This window comes from Heliangelus exortis, chromosome 18, assembly GCF_036169615.1.
Source record: "Heliangelus exortis chromosome 18, bHelExo1.hap1, whole genome shotgun sequence".
Taxonomy (NCBI): domain Eukaryota; kingdom Metazoa; phylum Chordata; class Aves; order Apodiformes; family Trochilidae; genus Heliangelus; species Heliangelus exortis.
The window spans coordinates 1456038-1471139 of NC_092439.1; the positions used below are offsets into that span (position 1 = coordinate 1456038).

The window sequence follows — 15102 nt, forward strand, 5'->3', positions numbered from 1 at the left end:
GGGCCACCCCAGGTGGCAGGGGGACAGGTTGGTGGCACCCTCAGGACAAGTTGGTGGCACCCAAAGCTGCCCCAGTGCAGATGGGGACAGGTTGATGGCACCTAGAGCAACCCCAATTGGCAGAGGACGGGTTGGTGGCACCCAAGGCCACCCCAATTGGCAGGGGGACAGGCTGGTGGCAGCCAGGGCCACCCCAGTGCAGATGGGGACAGGTTGGTGGTACCCAGAGCAACCCAAATTGGCAGGAGGACAGGTTGGTGACAACCTCAGGAGAAGCTGGTGGCACCTAGAGCCACCCCAGGTGACAGGGGCACATGTTGGTGGCACCCAGGGCCACCCCAGGTAACAGGAGGACAGGTTGGTGGCACCCAGAGGACAGGTTGGTGACATCCAGAGCCACCCCAGGTGACAGGAGGACAGGTTGGTGGCACCCAGAGGACAAGTTGGTGGCACCCAGGGCCACCCCAGGTGACAGGAGGACAGGTTGGTGACATCCAAAGCCACCTCAGGGGGCAGGGGGACAAGTTGGTGGCACCCAGGGCCACCCCAATTGGCAGAGGGACAGGCTGGTGGCACCCTCAGGACAAGTTGGTGGCACCCAAAGCTGCCCCAGTGCAGATGGGGACAGGTTGGTGGCACCCAGAGCAACCCGAATTGGCAGGGGGACAAGTTGGTGGCACCCAAAGCCACCTCAGGTGGCAGGGGGACAGGCTGGTGGCACCCAGAGGACAAGTTGGTGGCACCCAGGGCCACCCCAGGTGACAGGGGGACAGGTTGGTGGCACCCAGAGGACAGGTTGGTGGCACCCAGGGCCACCCCAGGTGGCAGGGGGACAGGTTGGTGGCACCCAGAGGACAGGTTGGTGGCACCCAGGCCACCTGCACCCCTCGGCCTGGCCAGAGCTGGTGGCAGTGAGGGGACTGTGGTGACATCTCGGGGCTCTGCAGGTCCCTGGCAGCTCCCCGCAGGGTGACAGCTAATTACCTGCTAATTAGCAGCCCCCCCACCCCGCCTGACAGCACCCCTGGGTGCTGGGAGCCCCGGGGGCTGCAGGAGGTGACAGAGGGGGTCACCCAGCAGCCTCACTCCCCGGGGGTGGTGACACTCCTCGGTGGGTGTGGTGTGTCACATCCCCCACTGGTGACACCGCGGGGAGATGTCACCAGCGTGGTGACACGGGGGCTGTGTCCTCGGGGGGGGCTCCCAGTGCCCCCCAGTGCTGGGTGACCCTCCAGTGTGGCCGGGGTGGGGACACTGCCACCCACGGGGACACCTGAAGGCCACCAGGTGTGTGTGTCCCCCCCCACTCCCAGGTGGTCCCGTGGGGGCTGGCAGCACCCATGGCCCTGCTCATCACCCAAGGGTGCCACGCGTGACCTCAGGCTGCCACGAAGGTCCCCACAGCTCTTCCCTGTCCCCAAAAGCGGAGTGGCAATGGGATTTCATCCCGGTGCGGAACCGGCACCACCGGACCGGACCGGACCGGCCCCATCCCCATGGCAAACACCCCCGCGATTCCCGGGATGAGGAGGAGGAGGAGGAGGAGGGGGAAAGCCGGGAAGTATCCAGAGAATGCGGCAGGAGCCCCAAAAACCCCGCGGGCAGGAGGATCGGACGCGCGGTCTGAAACCTCGTTGTCCCTTTGTGCCTTTGGGGACAACGTGGGCGAGGTCCCCACCACAGCGGGGTGGGGGCAGGGGGAGGGAAAACTGAGGGGAAAAGAGGGAAGGGAAGGGAAGGGAAGGGAAGGGAAGGAAAGGAAAGGAAAGGAAAGGAAAGGAAAGGAAAGGAAAGGAAAGGAAAGGAAAGGGAAAAGATAAAAAAGAAAAGAGAAAAGATAAAAAAGAAAAGAAAAGAGAAAAAAGAAAAAAGAAAATAAAAGATAAAAAAGAAAAGAGAAGAAAAGAAAAGAGAAAACAGAAAAGAAAAAAAGAAAAGAAAAGAGAAAAAAGAAAAAAAGAAAAGAAAAGAGAAAACAGAAAAGAAAGGAAAGGAAAAGAAAAGAAAAGAAAAGAAAAGAAAAGAAAAGAAAAGAAAAGAAAAGAAAAGAAAAGAAAAGAAAAGAAAAGAAAAGAAAAGAAAAGAAAAGAAAAGAAAAGAAAAGAAAAGAAAAGAAAGGAAAAGAAAGGAAAAGAAAGGAAAAGAAAAGAAAAGAAAAGAAAAGAGAAAAGATAAAAAAAAAGAGAAGAAAAGAGAAGAAAAGAGAAAACAGAAAAGAAAAAAGAAAAGAAAAGAGAAAACAGAAAAGAAAAGAAAGGAAAAGGAAAGAAAAGAAGAAAAGAAAAGAGAAGAAAAGAGAAGAGAAGAAAAGAAAGGAAAAGAAAAGAAAAAAGAAAAGGAAAGAAAAGGAAAGAAAAGGAAAGAAAAGAAAAGAAAAGAAAAGAAAAGAAAAGAAAAGAAAAGAAAAGAAAAGAAAAGAAAAGAAAAGAAAAGAAAAGAAAAGAAAAGAAAAGAAAAGAAAAGAAAAGAAAAGAAAAGAAAGAGGATTTTGGGATCTAGAAAAAAAGGAGAGAGGATTTTGGGATTTTACAGTGGGATGTGGCACGGGTTTTGAGCTGTTCCTGAATTCCCCCCCTCCAGAACAGACCCCACTAATTTTTCTCTTGGATTTGTGCTTTTTTATTGCTTGAGTTTGGTGCAAACGGAGCTCCGGGAAGGCTGAGCTGGCAGCTCTGGCTTTGGTGCCCGTTTTTGGGGCAGGCAGAACCAGAACTTGGGGCTCCTCTTCCCAGCCAGCAGCAAAAAACCCTTTCCAGATGTCTCTCCTCCCCCTCTCCCAATTCCAGAGGGATTTTGGGGTTGAGAAGGGATTTTTTGCTCTTGTTCCCAAACTTTCCTGATCTTTGGAGCAACGGGATCCACGTGGAGCAACGGGATCCCCATGGAGCAGTGGGATCCACTGTTCAATCCATGTGGAGCAACGGGATCCCCGTGGAGCAACGGGATCCCCGTGGAGCAGTGGGATCCCCGTGGAGCAGTGGGATCCCCGTGGAGCAGTGGGATTCATGTGGAGCAGTGGGATCCCCGTGAAGCAACGGGATCCCCGTGGAGCAGTGGGATCCCCGTGGAGCAGTGGGATCCCCGTGGAGCAGTGGGATCCCCATGAAGCAACGGGATCCCCGTGGAGCAACGGGATCCCCGTGGAGCAGTGGGATCCCTGTGGAGCAGTGGGATTCATGTGGAGCAGTGGGATTCATGTGGAGCAACGTTGCTTGGTCCTGACCTGCCCCATGGAGCCAGGAGCAAAGGGCACCTGTGGAGAAGCTGCAGCTGGTGACAGGGATGTCCCCGAGCTCCTGGGGACACCTGGCAGTGACAGGGAAAGTCTGAGGGAGGGGTTTCCCCATCCAAAGGGGCTTTTTTCCCCCCCCCATCCAAGGCACCCTGTGGTTTCAGGGGATCTGTAAGGTGGGGCTGGTGGATCCTGATGGAGACCCCCCCAGCCCTGTAGATCCAGGTGAGAGGTTTTTGTTGAGGTCCCGGGACACCCTCAGCCCATCCATAGTTTTTTGTTTTTTTTTTTTTCCAGGTGGAGGCCCTGAGCTTCCTTCCCCAGCCTCAAGCGGGTGTCGGGCTGCACCCAGGTGGTGGCTCAGGTTTCATCCAGAGCCAGGAATCCATCTCCTCCGTCCTCCAGGAGCGGGGAGCTCTCTTCAGGGGCCACCGGTGGTGGAGCTTCTGAGCCTTCCTCCTCCTCTTCCTCCTCTTCCTCCTCCTTCTCCTCCTTGCTCCGGAGGCTTTGCAGCCTTTCTTCTCGGGCTTCCATGAATTCCTGCGCCCCGTCGCCCACCAGGCGGACGGCATCGCCCACCTGGGGGGGTTGGGGGACGGGGTTGCGGTCGTAGGAGAAGAGGCGGAGGGCGCGGAGGGCGCGGAGGTCGGGGAAGCGGGGGATGCGGTTGCGATCCAGGTCGAGGACTCGGAGCTCAACCATGCGCAAGAGGACGGGGGGAAACTCTTGGAAGCGGTTCCCGTAGAGCCAGAGCCCCCGCAAAGCCTCCAGGCGGGGCAGGGAGGAGGGCAAGCGGCTCAAGCGGTTGTCCCCGAACTGGAGGCTGCGGAGCTCGGGCAGGAGCAGGAGGGAGGGGGGGAAGCGGGAGATGAAGTTGCCCTCCAGCCAGAGGCACCGGAGGCTCCGGAGTTCCGAGAAAGCCGCCGGGAGCCACTGGAGCCCGTTCCGACCCAGATAGAGGTGGGTGAGGCGAGGCAAGAAGCACAGATCCTCGGGCAGCTCCATCAGCTCGTTGCCGTCCAAGGCCAAGGTGCGGAGGTGCTGCAGGGTCCCCAGCTCCGCCGGCAGCTCCCGCAACCCCAGCCCGCTCAGGTAAAGCTTCCTCAGCCCCCGTTGGCTCCAGAGGGTGTCCGGGAAGCGGCCGGTCCGGATCTGCAGCCGCTGTTCCTCTCCCCCCGGCCCCTCGGCCACCGCCAGCCCCCGGCCCGCAGAGCCCCCGCTCCCCATCCCCGCCCGCAGCGCCGCCGGCTCCATGGCAACGGGGCGGCCAATGGCAGCGCGGGATGCGGAGGGGGGCGGGGACAACGGGCGACACGCCCACCTGGGGACACACCCAACGGGGACACTGTCCCTGTCACCTGCATGTCACCTGTCCTCACCTGTCCCGTCCTCACCTGTCCCCTCCCTGCCTGTCCCTGCCCCTCCCTGTCCTCACCTGTCCCCTGCCTGTCCCTGTCCCCTCCTTGTCCTCACCTGTCCCCTCCCTGCCTGTCCCTGTCCTCACCTGTCCCTGTCCCATCCTCACCTGTCCCCTCCCTGTCCTCACCTGTCCCCTCCTTGTCCTCACCTGTCCCCTCCCTGCCTGTCCCTGCCCCTCCCTGTCCTCACCTGTCCCCTCCCTGCCTGTCCCTGTCCTCACCTGTCCCTGTCCCATCCTCACCTGTCCCCTCCCTGCCTGTCCCTGCCCCTCCCTGTCCCCACCTGTACCTGTCCCCACCTGTCCCTGTCCCCTCCCTGTCCCCACCTGTCCCCTCCCTACCTGTCCCTGCCCCTCCCTGTCCTCACCTGTCCCTGTCCCCTGTCCCATCCCTGTCCTCAGTCACCCCTTTCCTCCTTATTCCCTGCCACCAATCAGCTGTGTCATCCCCCCTCCCCCCCCCAAAAAAAAAACCAAAAACCCAGCCCGGTGCTAAAATGTGGGCTCGTACAGCCCTCCAGTGGCTACCAGCCAGGTAGCACCCCCAAACCCTCCTAAAGCCCCCCCCCCCAAAAAAAAAAGAGGGGACAAGCTTAGGGTGACAATGACATCGTGCCCCAAAAACTTGGTTTGGGGCTTTATTGCTCCAAGGGACTGGAATTGAGGGGTTTGGGGGTCCCTGAGGGGTTTGGGGGTTCCCCAGGGATTTAGGGGGGGGTCTCCTCAGGGTGGGGGGGTGGTGACACGTGGAGCAGCACTACCTGGGGTCCCCCTCGACATCCCCCAGGGTTGTGGGGTTGTTGTTGGTGCTGAAGCCACTGGGGCGCAGGGGCTGGGTGCCCCCCCAAAGTTCCAGCAGCCAGGTTGGAGCCCACCGGTGATGGGCTGGAAAATCCAGGAGAGATGGGATGGGATGGAGGGGTCGGAAACCCCCTCTACACCCCCCCCAGACCCAATTTAGGGTGACCCCAAACTCACGTGGCTCTGGAGGGGACAGGGACACACGGGGGGACACGTAGCGCCCGTTGTTGAGGGTGAACCCTGATGGTTCCTGAGGAGGGGGCACAAAGTGGGTTGGGGGGGGGGGGTCCTGAAGGGTGAAGGGGGGGCCCAAAGGGTGTGGGGGGGGTCCCATGCCAGCACCCACCTTCCTGCTAACACTTGGTATCAGGCTGGCCCGGGTCACTGGGGGTGCCTGCAGCCAGGGGGTCCCCAAATCCTGCTTGGGGACAGGGAGTGAGGAGATTTGGGGACACTCCAGGGGACAAGGGTGGGTTGTTTTTTTTTTTGGGGGGGGTCCTGCTCACCACCATGCCCAGGCTGGTGGGCAGAGCCCTGGTGAAGCCACTGGCTCGCTCAGAGCTGACTGGGAGCACTGGGAGCAGCTCGATCCCCTGGAGGAGGAGGGCAGAGAGGGGACAGTGGGGACACGGGTGTCACCCCCCCTGCACCCCTTTTCTTATGGGGGGGGGGGTTTGCCTTGTTGTCCCCCTCCCCTCACTCACGTGGCTGAAGAGGGAGGGCTGATAATCCCTGGTGGTGACACTGACCCCGAGCTGCAGGAGAGAAAAGGTGTCCCTGGGGGTGCTGAGGGGGGGGACACAGGGGACAGAGGGGACAGGGGACAGGGTGGGGGCTCACGGGCTGGCCTGGCAGGGCTGGCAGGACACGGGTGGTCCTTGGGATGGCTTTGGTGAAGCCTGAGGGCTCCTTGGGGCCGATGGTTGTCTTCTGCAGGACATCTGAGGGGAGAAGATGGGGCAAAGGGGAGCCCCAGGGTCCCCAACCCTGTCCCCCACCCCACAGCCAGACAGGGTGTCACCCGGTGTCACTGTGTTGGGTGCAGTCTGGGAAGCCTGAGTTCAGGGGGGGGGACACAGGGCAGGGGAACCCCAATACCCCAGAACCTCCTAGGGGTGGAGATGACCCCAAGAATGCCACCCCAAAACCTCCTGGGGACAGAGATGACCCCAGAATGGCACCCCAAAACCTCCCGGGGATGGAGATGACCCAGGAATGCCACCCCAAAACCTCCTAGGGATAGAGATGACCCAGGAATGCCACCCCAAAACCTCCTGGGGGTGGAGTTGACACTTCAAATCCTCCTAGGGATGGAGCTGACCCCAAGAATGCCACCCCAAAACCTCCTAGGGATGGAGCTGACCCCAGGAATGCCACCCCCAGCCTTCCTAGGGATGGAGCTGACCCCAAGAATGCCACCCCAAAACCTCCTAGGGATGGAACTGACACCCCAAAACCTCCTTGGGATGGAGCTGACACCCCAAAACCTCCTGGGGATGGAGCTGACCCCGGGAATGCCACCCCAAAACCTCCTGGGGACAGAGCTGACCCCAGGAATGCCACCCCAAAACCTCCTGGGGACAGTTTCCCCCGACACCCCAAGCTCCTACCTGGCAGAACAGGATGGGGGCCGGGTTGGCTCTTGGTGCTGTGCTCCCTGGATGATTTTGGGGTCTCCTGGAACTGCCAGGTGGGCCAGGGCCCCCCCACCCCGGTGTGGAGCCAGCAGGGAGGGAACTCCTGGAGGTAGCCACTGCCTGGCTGGGGGGTCGAGTGGGGCAGAGGGTTCTGCCCATTGGGGAACCAGAGAGGTTGGAAGTGCTCAGTGGTGGTGCTGGAGGTGGCAGGGTGGTGGCTGCAGGGGGAGGACAGCAGGGCTGTGATGTTGGGGCCCTAAACTTGTCCCCTTTTTGTCCCCAAAGGCAGGACACTTACCCCTCGGCCACGCTGCGGGGGCAGAGGAGGGAGGAGAGGGCTGAGGAGTTGTTGATCACAAAGCCAGCACCTTTGTGGTGGCCCAGGTGGGGACAGAAACCTGGCTGGCCTAGGGGACAGCAGGGAGAAGGGGCTCAGCCCTACAAGTGGCCCTCCCCACCCTGGTTTTTGGGGTGGTCTTAGGGCTCACCCTACCGTGGGCCAGCGAGTAGGTGGTGGCGTAGAAGTCCATGGGGTCGGTGCTCCCCCTGGTGACACGGGGCTTGGCAGAGGGGGGTGGCAGTGGCCAGGGGCAGGGGACAGGCAAAGGGACAGGCAGAAGCCATGGTGGGGCTGTCCTGGAGCTGCTCCCAGAGCCTGGAAACTCCGTGGAACGTCCCCAAGGGTGCGGGGATGGTGACGCCGTCTCCCGGTAACTGGGGACATCTCCTAGGGGACAGCAGGGAGCAGGATGTCCCCTGGGGACAGGGACACCTCCTCGGGGCTGCCAGGAAAAAGGGGCAGAGGGAGAGCACCCAAAGAGCACCCTGGAGGCAGGAGGAGCAGCACCCACACTTTATTCAGCACCCCCCGGGGAGGTGTCGGAGGGGAAGCAGCACAAGCAAAAAGGGTGGTTCTGACCCAACCCCGGGGTCGTTTTGGGGTTCCAGGGAGGTGCAGTTCAGCTCATCCAGAAGGTTCAAAGAGATATTCCAGGTCGGGCTGGCGCAGGCGTTGCTCCCGGTTTTTGTTTTTGGCGAATTCCCTCAGCATGGCCATCACCTCGTGCTCGAACTCGGCCGGCGGGGCTTTGGCTTCTGCCAGGGATCAAAGGCAAAAAAAAAAAAAAAAAAAAAAAAAAAAAAAAAACGGAAATTGCCGGATCCTGAAGTTCCAGCGGTGGCCCCGAGGTGGCAGGAGGTGGCTGCTCCCTACCTGTGGCCCAGTAGTAGATGTCCCAGTCGTTACTGGGCTCGTTGATCAGGCGGTCGTAGAGGCTGAGCTGCTGCTCGCTCATCCGGCTCAGGTTCTCCTTGGCAAAGAGGCTGCGGGGAGAGGAAGAGGAGGAGGAGGAGGAGGGAGGGGAGGAAGAGCTGGGCTGGCACCCGGCTCCCTGCAGAGAAGCTGGGGACAAAGGGACCTTCAGCCCCTGCCTGCTCCCTGCTGCCTCTGCCCCACCCCAGTTTGGGACCTTAAAGCCTCCCCAGTGCCACCCCCTGCGTGGGCAGGGACCCCTCCCCCAGCCCAGGGGGCTCCAAGCCCCATCCAACCCCCAACACCTCCAGGGATGGAGGCCACATCCAGGCTCTTTGGAAATATCTCCAGGGATGGAGAATCCACCCCTTCCCTGGGCAGCCCATTCCAAGGTCTGATCACCCTCTCTGCAAAGAATTCTTTCCTAATATCCAACCCAAACCTCCCCTGGCAGAGCTGAAGCTCTGCCAGGGGAGGTTTGGGTTGGATATTAGGAAAAAATTCTTTAGTCCATGCCCTCTTGTCCCACTGATATCTGCCCAACCCCCCCTGGCTCCAACCTCCTTTCAGGGAGTTGGAGAGAGTGATGAGGTCTCCCCTGAGCCTCCTCTTCTCCAGCCTCAACACCCCCAGCTCCCTCAGCCTCTCCTCATAGGATCTGTAGATCCATAGGCAGGGACCCCTCCCCCAGCCCAGGGGGCTCCCAGCCCCATCCAACCCCCAACACCTCCAGGGATGGGGCAGCCACAGCTTCTGGGGGCACCCTGGGGCTCAGCACCCTCACCCCAAAGAATTTCTCCCTAATCTCCATCCTCACTTTCCCCTCTCCCAGTTCAAATCCATCCCACCTCATCCCAGCCCTCCAGGCCCTTATCCCAAGCCCCTCCTTTAGAATCCCTTTGGATGGGTCAGTGGGGAAGAAGAGGATCCAGAGAAATTCCTCTCCCTGTCCCCTCTTTCCTGCTCCCTCAGGGGGAGCTTTGCCTCAGGTCCATCCTCACTCTCCCCTCTTCCACTTCCAATCCCTTCCCTCCTCATCCCATCCCTCCATTATCCCAAATCCTTCCCCAGTTTTCCTGCAGCCCCTTTTTGTCACTGGGAGGAGCTTCTGGGGGCACCCAGGGGCTCAGCACCCTCACCCCAAAGAACTTCACCCTAATCCATCCTCACTCTCCCCTCTCCCAGTTCAAATCCATTCCCCTCATCCCATCCCTCCATTATCCCAAATCCCTCCCCAGTTTTCCTGCAGCCCCTTTTTGTCACTGGGAGGTGCTCTGAGGTCTCCCTGGACCCTTCTCCCCCATTCCCAGTTTGGCTCCAGCCCTCCCAGCACCTCCATGGCCTCCTCTGGGCTCACCCCAACAGCTCTGGCTCCTCCTGCTGGGTGTTGGGGACCCCAAAACTGTCCCCAGCACTGCAGGGGGGGCTCCCCAGAGGGGTCACCCCCCCTTCCCTTGCTCTGCAGCTTCTGGGGTGCAAATTTCCAGCTCAAGTCGAGCTTCCCCTCACCCAACACCCCCCAAGTCCTCCTCCTCTTCCTTGCTCCATCCTGAGCAGCAGAACTTTTGGGGTGATCTCTGCCAGCTCAGCCTCCCCCCCCTCCAGCAGCCCCCCAGCTGCTCAGCCCCCACCAACCCTTTCCCTACAAAACTTCCCATGAAAACCACTCCTTAAAAACCTGCAAAATCCCCCAAAGGAGCTGGAACTCCCCCCTCAGCTCCCCAGGGATGATTTTCCCCCTCCTCCTCCTTTTCCTTGCTCCATCCTGAGCAGCAGGACTTTTGGGGTGATCTCTGCCAGCTCAGCCTCCCCCCCCTCCCCTGAAGCCCCCCAGGGCTGGGATCTCAGCTGCTCAGCCCCCACCAACCCTTTCCCTACAAAACTTTCCTTAAAAACCTGCAAAATCCCCCAAAAGAGCTGGAGCTCCCCCCTCAGCTCCCCAGGGATGATTTTCCCCCTGGTGTCAAGGCCTCAGAGAGGGGGTTGGGAGGCAGGAGAAGGGGTTTCCCCCCCCCCCAAAATCTCCTCACCTGAGCAGGATGCAGTTTTCCAGCATCCCCCTTTTCCTGCTCTCATAGAGCAGTCGAGCTCGTTTGGTCTCCAGGGACTCCCCAGGACGTTCCTGCCAGGGGGGGAGGGGGATTTCCAGCAGGTCCCTGCCCGAGTCCCCTGGGGAGTCCCCCCGGTAGCCACGGTGCCCTAAAAGGTTCCTGCACAGCCCCCCCCTGGGCAGGGAGCAGAGCTGGGACGGGGACAGCAAAAGGGACATCAGGCCTGGCTGAGCCACCACAGGGATGGGGAGATCCCCCCCACTCCCCAAAAACGAGGCCATCACCCCTCTGCCCCCCCCCCTCCTGTCCCTGAGCCCCCAGCCCATCAGCATCCTCAGCCCCTCCTGGCCCTAAATTCACCCCCTTAATCCCCCCCAAACTTCCCCTGACTGCCCCCCAGCCCCTGCTGCTCCCAACTGCCCAGAATCCCCCCAAATCTTGGGGGGAATCCCACCCCCCCCCAAATCTTGTGGCCTCTGGACCCCCCTCTCACACCCCTAAGCCCCCATGATCCCTCCCAGCCAACCCCCTCATCCCACCCCCCAAACCCTGCTGCCCCCCAAAACCCCCAGATCCTGCTGCCCCTTTATAACCCCCCCAGATCCTGCTTCCCCCACCCCCCCATAATTCCTCCTCCTATAACCCCCCCAGCCCCTGCTGCCCCCCAAAACCCCACCCCACACACCCTGATGCCCCTAAGCCCCCCAACCCCCTTATAATCCCCCCCCAAACCCTGATAACCCATAACCCCAATTCCTCCTCCTTTAGCCCCCCACCCCCTGCTTCACCCCAAATCCCCTTCCCACCCCCCCAGCCCCTTCTGCCCCCCAAATCCCCATCCCACACCCCCAGACCCTGCTGCCCCTAACCCCAATTCCTCCTCCTATAACCCCCCAGTCCCTGTTTCCCCCCAAATCCCCCCCACCCCCTGCTGCCCCCCAAATCCCCATCCCACACTCCCATCCCCTGCTGCCCCCCAAATCCCCTTCCCACCCCCCCAGCCCCCTGTGCCCCCCAAGCCCCCCCCAGCCCCTGCTGCCCCTAATCCCAATTCCTCCTCCTATAACCCCCCAGCCCGTTTCCCCCCAAATCCCCCCCAGCCCCTACTGCCCCCCAAATCCCCTTCCCATCCCCCCACACCCCCTGCTGCCCCCCCAAATCCCCCCCAGCCCCTACTGCCCCCCAAATCCCCTTCCCATCCCCCCACACCCCCTACTGACCCCCAAATCCCCTTCCCACCCCCTCAGCCCGTTTCCCCCCAAATCCCCCCCAGCCCCTGCTGCCCCTAACCCCAATTCCTCCTCCTATAACCCCCCACCCCCTGCTTCCCCCAAATCCCCATCCCACACCCCCCCAGCCCCCGTCGCTCCCAACCCCCCCCCCCCCCCCATTCCCTCCCCCTTCCCCTCCCTCCCCACCCCATAAATCCCCGTCCCCCCCCCATTCCCTCCCCCTTCCCCTCCCCCATCCCCACCCTCCCCCTCCCCTCCCAGACCCCTCCCCACCCCATAAATCCCCCTCCCCGTCCCCCCCATTCCCCTCACCCTGGCAGCCGCCATTACACCCCCCCCCCCCTCCCTTCCTTTCCCCTTGGGGGCCGCTCTGGCACCGCAGGAGGCCCGAACTCTATAGCCCGGAAGAGGAAAAGGGGTGACAGAGGGAAGGGGAGGACCCGGAAGTGGGCGTGACGTAGCGCCGGAAGTGGGCGTGGCGTGGCGCGGCGGCGCTGTGGCGGTGAGCGCGGTTGGCGCGCGCGAGGGGCCTGCGGGGCGGTAACGGGAATGGGAATGGGAATGGGATAAAAACGGGATAAAAACGGGACAGGAGAGCGGGATAGCGGCCGGAGAGCAGCGGGGGGACAGCGGGGGGACAGCGGGGGAACGGGAATGGGATAATGGGGTATAGTGGGATAATGGGAATGGGGGAACGGGAATGGGATAATGGGATAATGGGAATGGGATAATGGGATAATGGGATATAATAACGGGATAACAACGGGATAATGAGGTAATGGGGTAATGGGTTAATAGGAATGGGGTAACAGGATAACGGGAGTGGGGTAATGGGGTAACGGGAATGGGATAATGGGATGAGGGAATAATGGGATAATGGGAATGGGAATGGGATAAAAACGGGATAGGATAACGGGATAGCAGCGGGATAACGGGGTAATGGGGGAATGGGAATGGGGGAATGGGATAATGGGATATAATAACGGAATAACAATGGGATAACGAGATAATGGGGTAATGGGTTAATAGGAATGGGGTAACGGGATAATGGGATAATGGGAATGAGGGAATGGGAATGGGATACTGGGATAATGGGATAAAGGGGTAATGGGAGTGGGGAAATGGGATTGGAATAACGGGAATGGGATTGGGAATGGGGGTGGGATAATGGGAATGGGGTAACAGGGATGGGAGTGGGATTGGGAATGGGAAATGGATTGGGGATGGGAATGGGATTGGGATAATGGGAATGGGATGGGATTGGGATGGGGATAGGAATGGGATAATGGGATAACAGGAATGGGGATAGGATAATGGGAATGGGATGGGAATGGGAATATGGGAATGGGATGGGAGTGGGGTAACAGGAATTGGAATGGGGATGGGATTGGGAATGGGAATAGGGATGCAAGTGGGAATGGGGGAATGGGGTTGGGGATGGGATAATGGGATTGGAATGGAAATGGGAATGGGAATGAGAAAAGGAATGGGGATGGATTGGGAATGGGAATGGGATAATAGGAATGGGGTTGGGAATAGGGATGCAAATGGGGATGGGGGAATGGGATTGGGGATGGGAGTGGGATAATGGGATTGGGAATGGGATGGAAATGGGATAATGGGGATGGAAATGGGGGAATGGAGGTGGGAATGGGAATGAGAGCAGGAATGGGATGGGAATGGGGATGTATTGGGAATGGGAATGGGATAATAGGAATGGGATTGGGAATAGGGATGCAGATGGGAATGGGGGAATGGGAATGGGAATGGGATGGGAATGGGGATGGGAATGGGGGAATGGGGATGGGAATGGGAATGAGAGCAGGAATGGGATGGGAATGGGGATGTATTGGGAATGGGAATGGGATAATAGGAATGGGATTGGGAATGGGAATAGGGATGCAAATAGGAATGGGGTAACGGGAATGGGATTGGGGATGGGATTGGGAATGGGAATGGGATGGAAATGGGGGAATGGAGGTGGGAATGAGAACAGGAACGGGAATGGGGTAACGGGAATGGGATTGGGGATGGGAATGGGATTGGGAATGGGAATGGGGGAATGGAGGTGGGAATGGGAATGAGAGCAGGAATGGGATGGGAATGGGGATGTATTGGGAATGGGATAATAGGAATGGGATTGGGAATGGGAATAGGGATGCAAATGGGAATGGGGTAACGGGAATGGGATTGGGGATGGGATGGGAATGGGATAGGATGGGGGAATGGGGATGGGAATGGGATGGGAATGGGGGAATGGGAATGGGATGGGAGTGGGAATGAGAACAGGAACGGGAATGGGGTAACGGGAATGGGAATGGGAGGATGGGGGGGATTTGGGGCAGCAGAGTGGGGTCCCCACTGCCCCACTGACCCCTCCCCCCCCCCAGTGACCCTTCGGCTCTCCCATCCCCGGAGCCATCCCGGGCCCCTGTTCCAGGTTCCTGGAATTATGTCAGAGGGAGTGGATCTGATCGACATCTACGCCGACGAGGAGTTCAACCAGGTGAGCTGGGCAGGGAGGCCCCTTCCCAAAAAAAAAAAAAAGGGGGATAGGGGGGGAAATTGGGGAGAAATCCCACCCCGTGAGCAGGGGAAGAGCCAGAACTGGGGGTTCCCGAGGTTCTGGAATCCTGGGAGCTGCAGCACGGCTCTGGGGGGAGGAATTTTGCAGGGATTCCCCCAGAGGTTCAGGACTTGGGATGGGGGGAAATGTTGGGATGAGGGAAAAATATTGGGATGAGAATAAAATATTGGGATGAGGGTAAAATATTGGGATGAGAATAAAATGGGATGAGGATAAAATGTTGGGATGAAGGGAAAATGTTGGGATGAAGAGAAAATATTGGGATGAGGAAAAAATATTGGGATGAGGGAGAAATATTGGGATGAGGGAGAAATATTGGGATGAGAAGAAAATATTGGGATGAGGGGAAAATGTTGGGATGAGGGAAAAATGTTGGGATGAAGGTAAAATATTGGGATGAGGATGAAATATTGGGATGAGGAAAAAATGTTGGATGAGGAAAAAATATTGGGATGAGGATAAAATATTGGGATGAGGGAAAAATGTTGGGATGAGGAGAAAATATTGGGATGAGGGGAAAATGTTGAAAAAATGTTGGGATGAGAAAAAATGTTGGGATGAGGGAAAAATATTGGGATGAGAAGAAAATATTGGGATGAGGGAAAATTATTGAGGGATGAGAATAAAATATTGGGATGAGGGGAAATGCTGAGATGAGGAAAAATTATTGGGGTGAGGAAAAAATATTGGGATGAGAATAAAATATTGGAATGAGGGGAAAATGTTGGGATGAGAAGAAAATGTTGGGAGGAGAGAAAAATGTTGGGATGAAGGTAAAATATTGGGATGAGGGTGAAATATTGGGATGAGGAAAAAATGTTGGATGAGGAAAAAATATTGGGATGAGGATAAATATTAAGATGAGAAGAAAATATTGGGATGAAGGAAAAATA

At 58.4% G+C, this 15102-nt stretch overlaps 5 protein-coding genes across 11 annotated transcripts in view; 1 reads left to right on the top strand and 4 right to left on the bottom strand.

Annotated features, from left to right (window-relative positions):
- TMEM216 (transmembrane protein 216) overlaps positions 1-15102 on the bottom strand; it is a 112305-nt gene that overhangs the window by 78546 nt on the left and 18657 nt on the right. The window lies entirely within an intron of this gene.
- Positions 1-15102, top strand: part of CPSF7 (cleavage and polyadenylation specific factor 7) — a 34556-nt gene that overhangs the window by 5237 nt on the left and 14217 nt on the right. For 5 of the 7 annotated variants that reach the window (XM_071761834.1, XM_071761830.1, XM_071761832.1 and 2 more), the window contains exon 1: positions 14024-14128. In XM_071761834.1, coding sequence (XP_071617935.1) covers positions 14075-14128 — 54 coding nt within the window. In that variant the 5' untranslated portion in view covers positions 14024-14074. Of the gene's footprint in view, positions 1-12105; positions 12125-14023; positions 14129-15102 lie in introns of those variants that run through there. The other 2 variants (XM_071761835.1, XM_071761831.1) reach the window with 2 other exon arrangements.
- On the bottom strand, positions 3522-4631 carry LRRC10B (leucine rich repeat containing 10B). Its single transcript, XM_071761987.1, has one exon. It carries the CDS (start codon positions 4484-4486, stop codon positions 3593-3595), a length of 894 nt encoding a protein of 297 aa, XP_071618088.1. The 5' UTR covers positions 4487-4631; the 3' UTR covers positions 3522-3592.
- Positions 5249-7803, bottom strand: SAXO4 (stabilizer of axonemal microtubules 4). The gene is made up of 9 exons (XM_071761995.1): positions 7581-7803; positions 7394-7494; positions 7061-7343; positions 6291-6391; positions 6155-6205; positions 5957-6043; positions 5797-5871; positions 5628-5700; positions 5249-5534 (listed from the first exon to the last, which is right to left on the bottom strand). The coding sequence occupies exons 1-9, from the start codon at positions 7615-7617 to the stop codon at positions 5407-5409; spliced, it is 936 nt and encodes a 311-aa protein (XP_071618096.1). The 5' UTR covers positions 7618-7803; the 3' UTR covers positions 5249-5406.
- SDHAF2 (succinate dehydrogenase complex assembly factor 2) lies at positions 7918-12036 on the bottom strand. Its single transcript, XM_071762092.1, has 4 exons — positions 11935-12036; positions 10370-10581; positions 8301-8410; positions 7918-8182 (listed from the first exon to the last, which is right to left on the bottom strand). The coding sequence occupies exons 1-4, from the start codon at positions 11947-11949 to the stop codon at positions 8052-8054; spliced, it is 468 nt and encodes a 155-aa protein (XP_071618193.1). The 5' UTR covers positions 11950-12036; the 3' UTR covers positions 7918-8051.

Coding starts and splice junctions, on each gene's coding strand:
- LRRC10B (XM_071761987.1), bottom strand. CDS start 4,486: ATGGAGCCGGCGGCGCTGCGGGCGGGGATGGGGAGCGGGGGCTCTGCG.
- SAXO4 (XM_071761995.1), bottom strand. CDS start 7,617: ATGGACTTCTACGCCACCACCTACTCGCTGGCCCACG. Junction 7,344..7,393: donor TCCTCTGCCCCCGCAGCGTG/GCCGAGGGGTAA, acceptor GGACAAGTTTAG/GGCCCCAACATCACAGCCCT. Junction 5,701..5,796: donor TACCAAGTGTTAGCAGGAAG/GTGGGTGCTGGC, acceptor CCCCCTCCTCAG/GAACCATCAGGGTTCACCCT.
- SDHAF2 (XM_071762092.1), bottom strand. Junction 8,411..10,369: donor GAAAACTGCATCCTGCTCAG/GTGAGGAGATTT, acceptor CTCTCCCCGCAG/CCTCTTTGCCAAGGAGAACC. Junction 8,183..8,300: donor CATCTACTACTGGGCCACAG/GTAGGGAGCAGC, acceptor GATCCCTGGCAG/AAGCCAAAGCCCCGCCGGCC.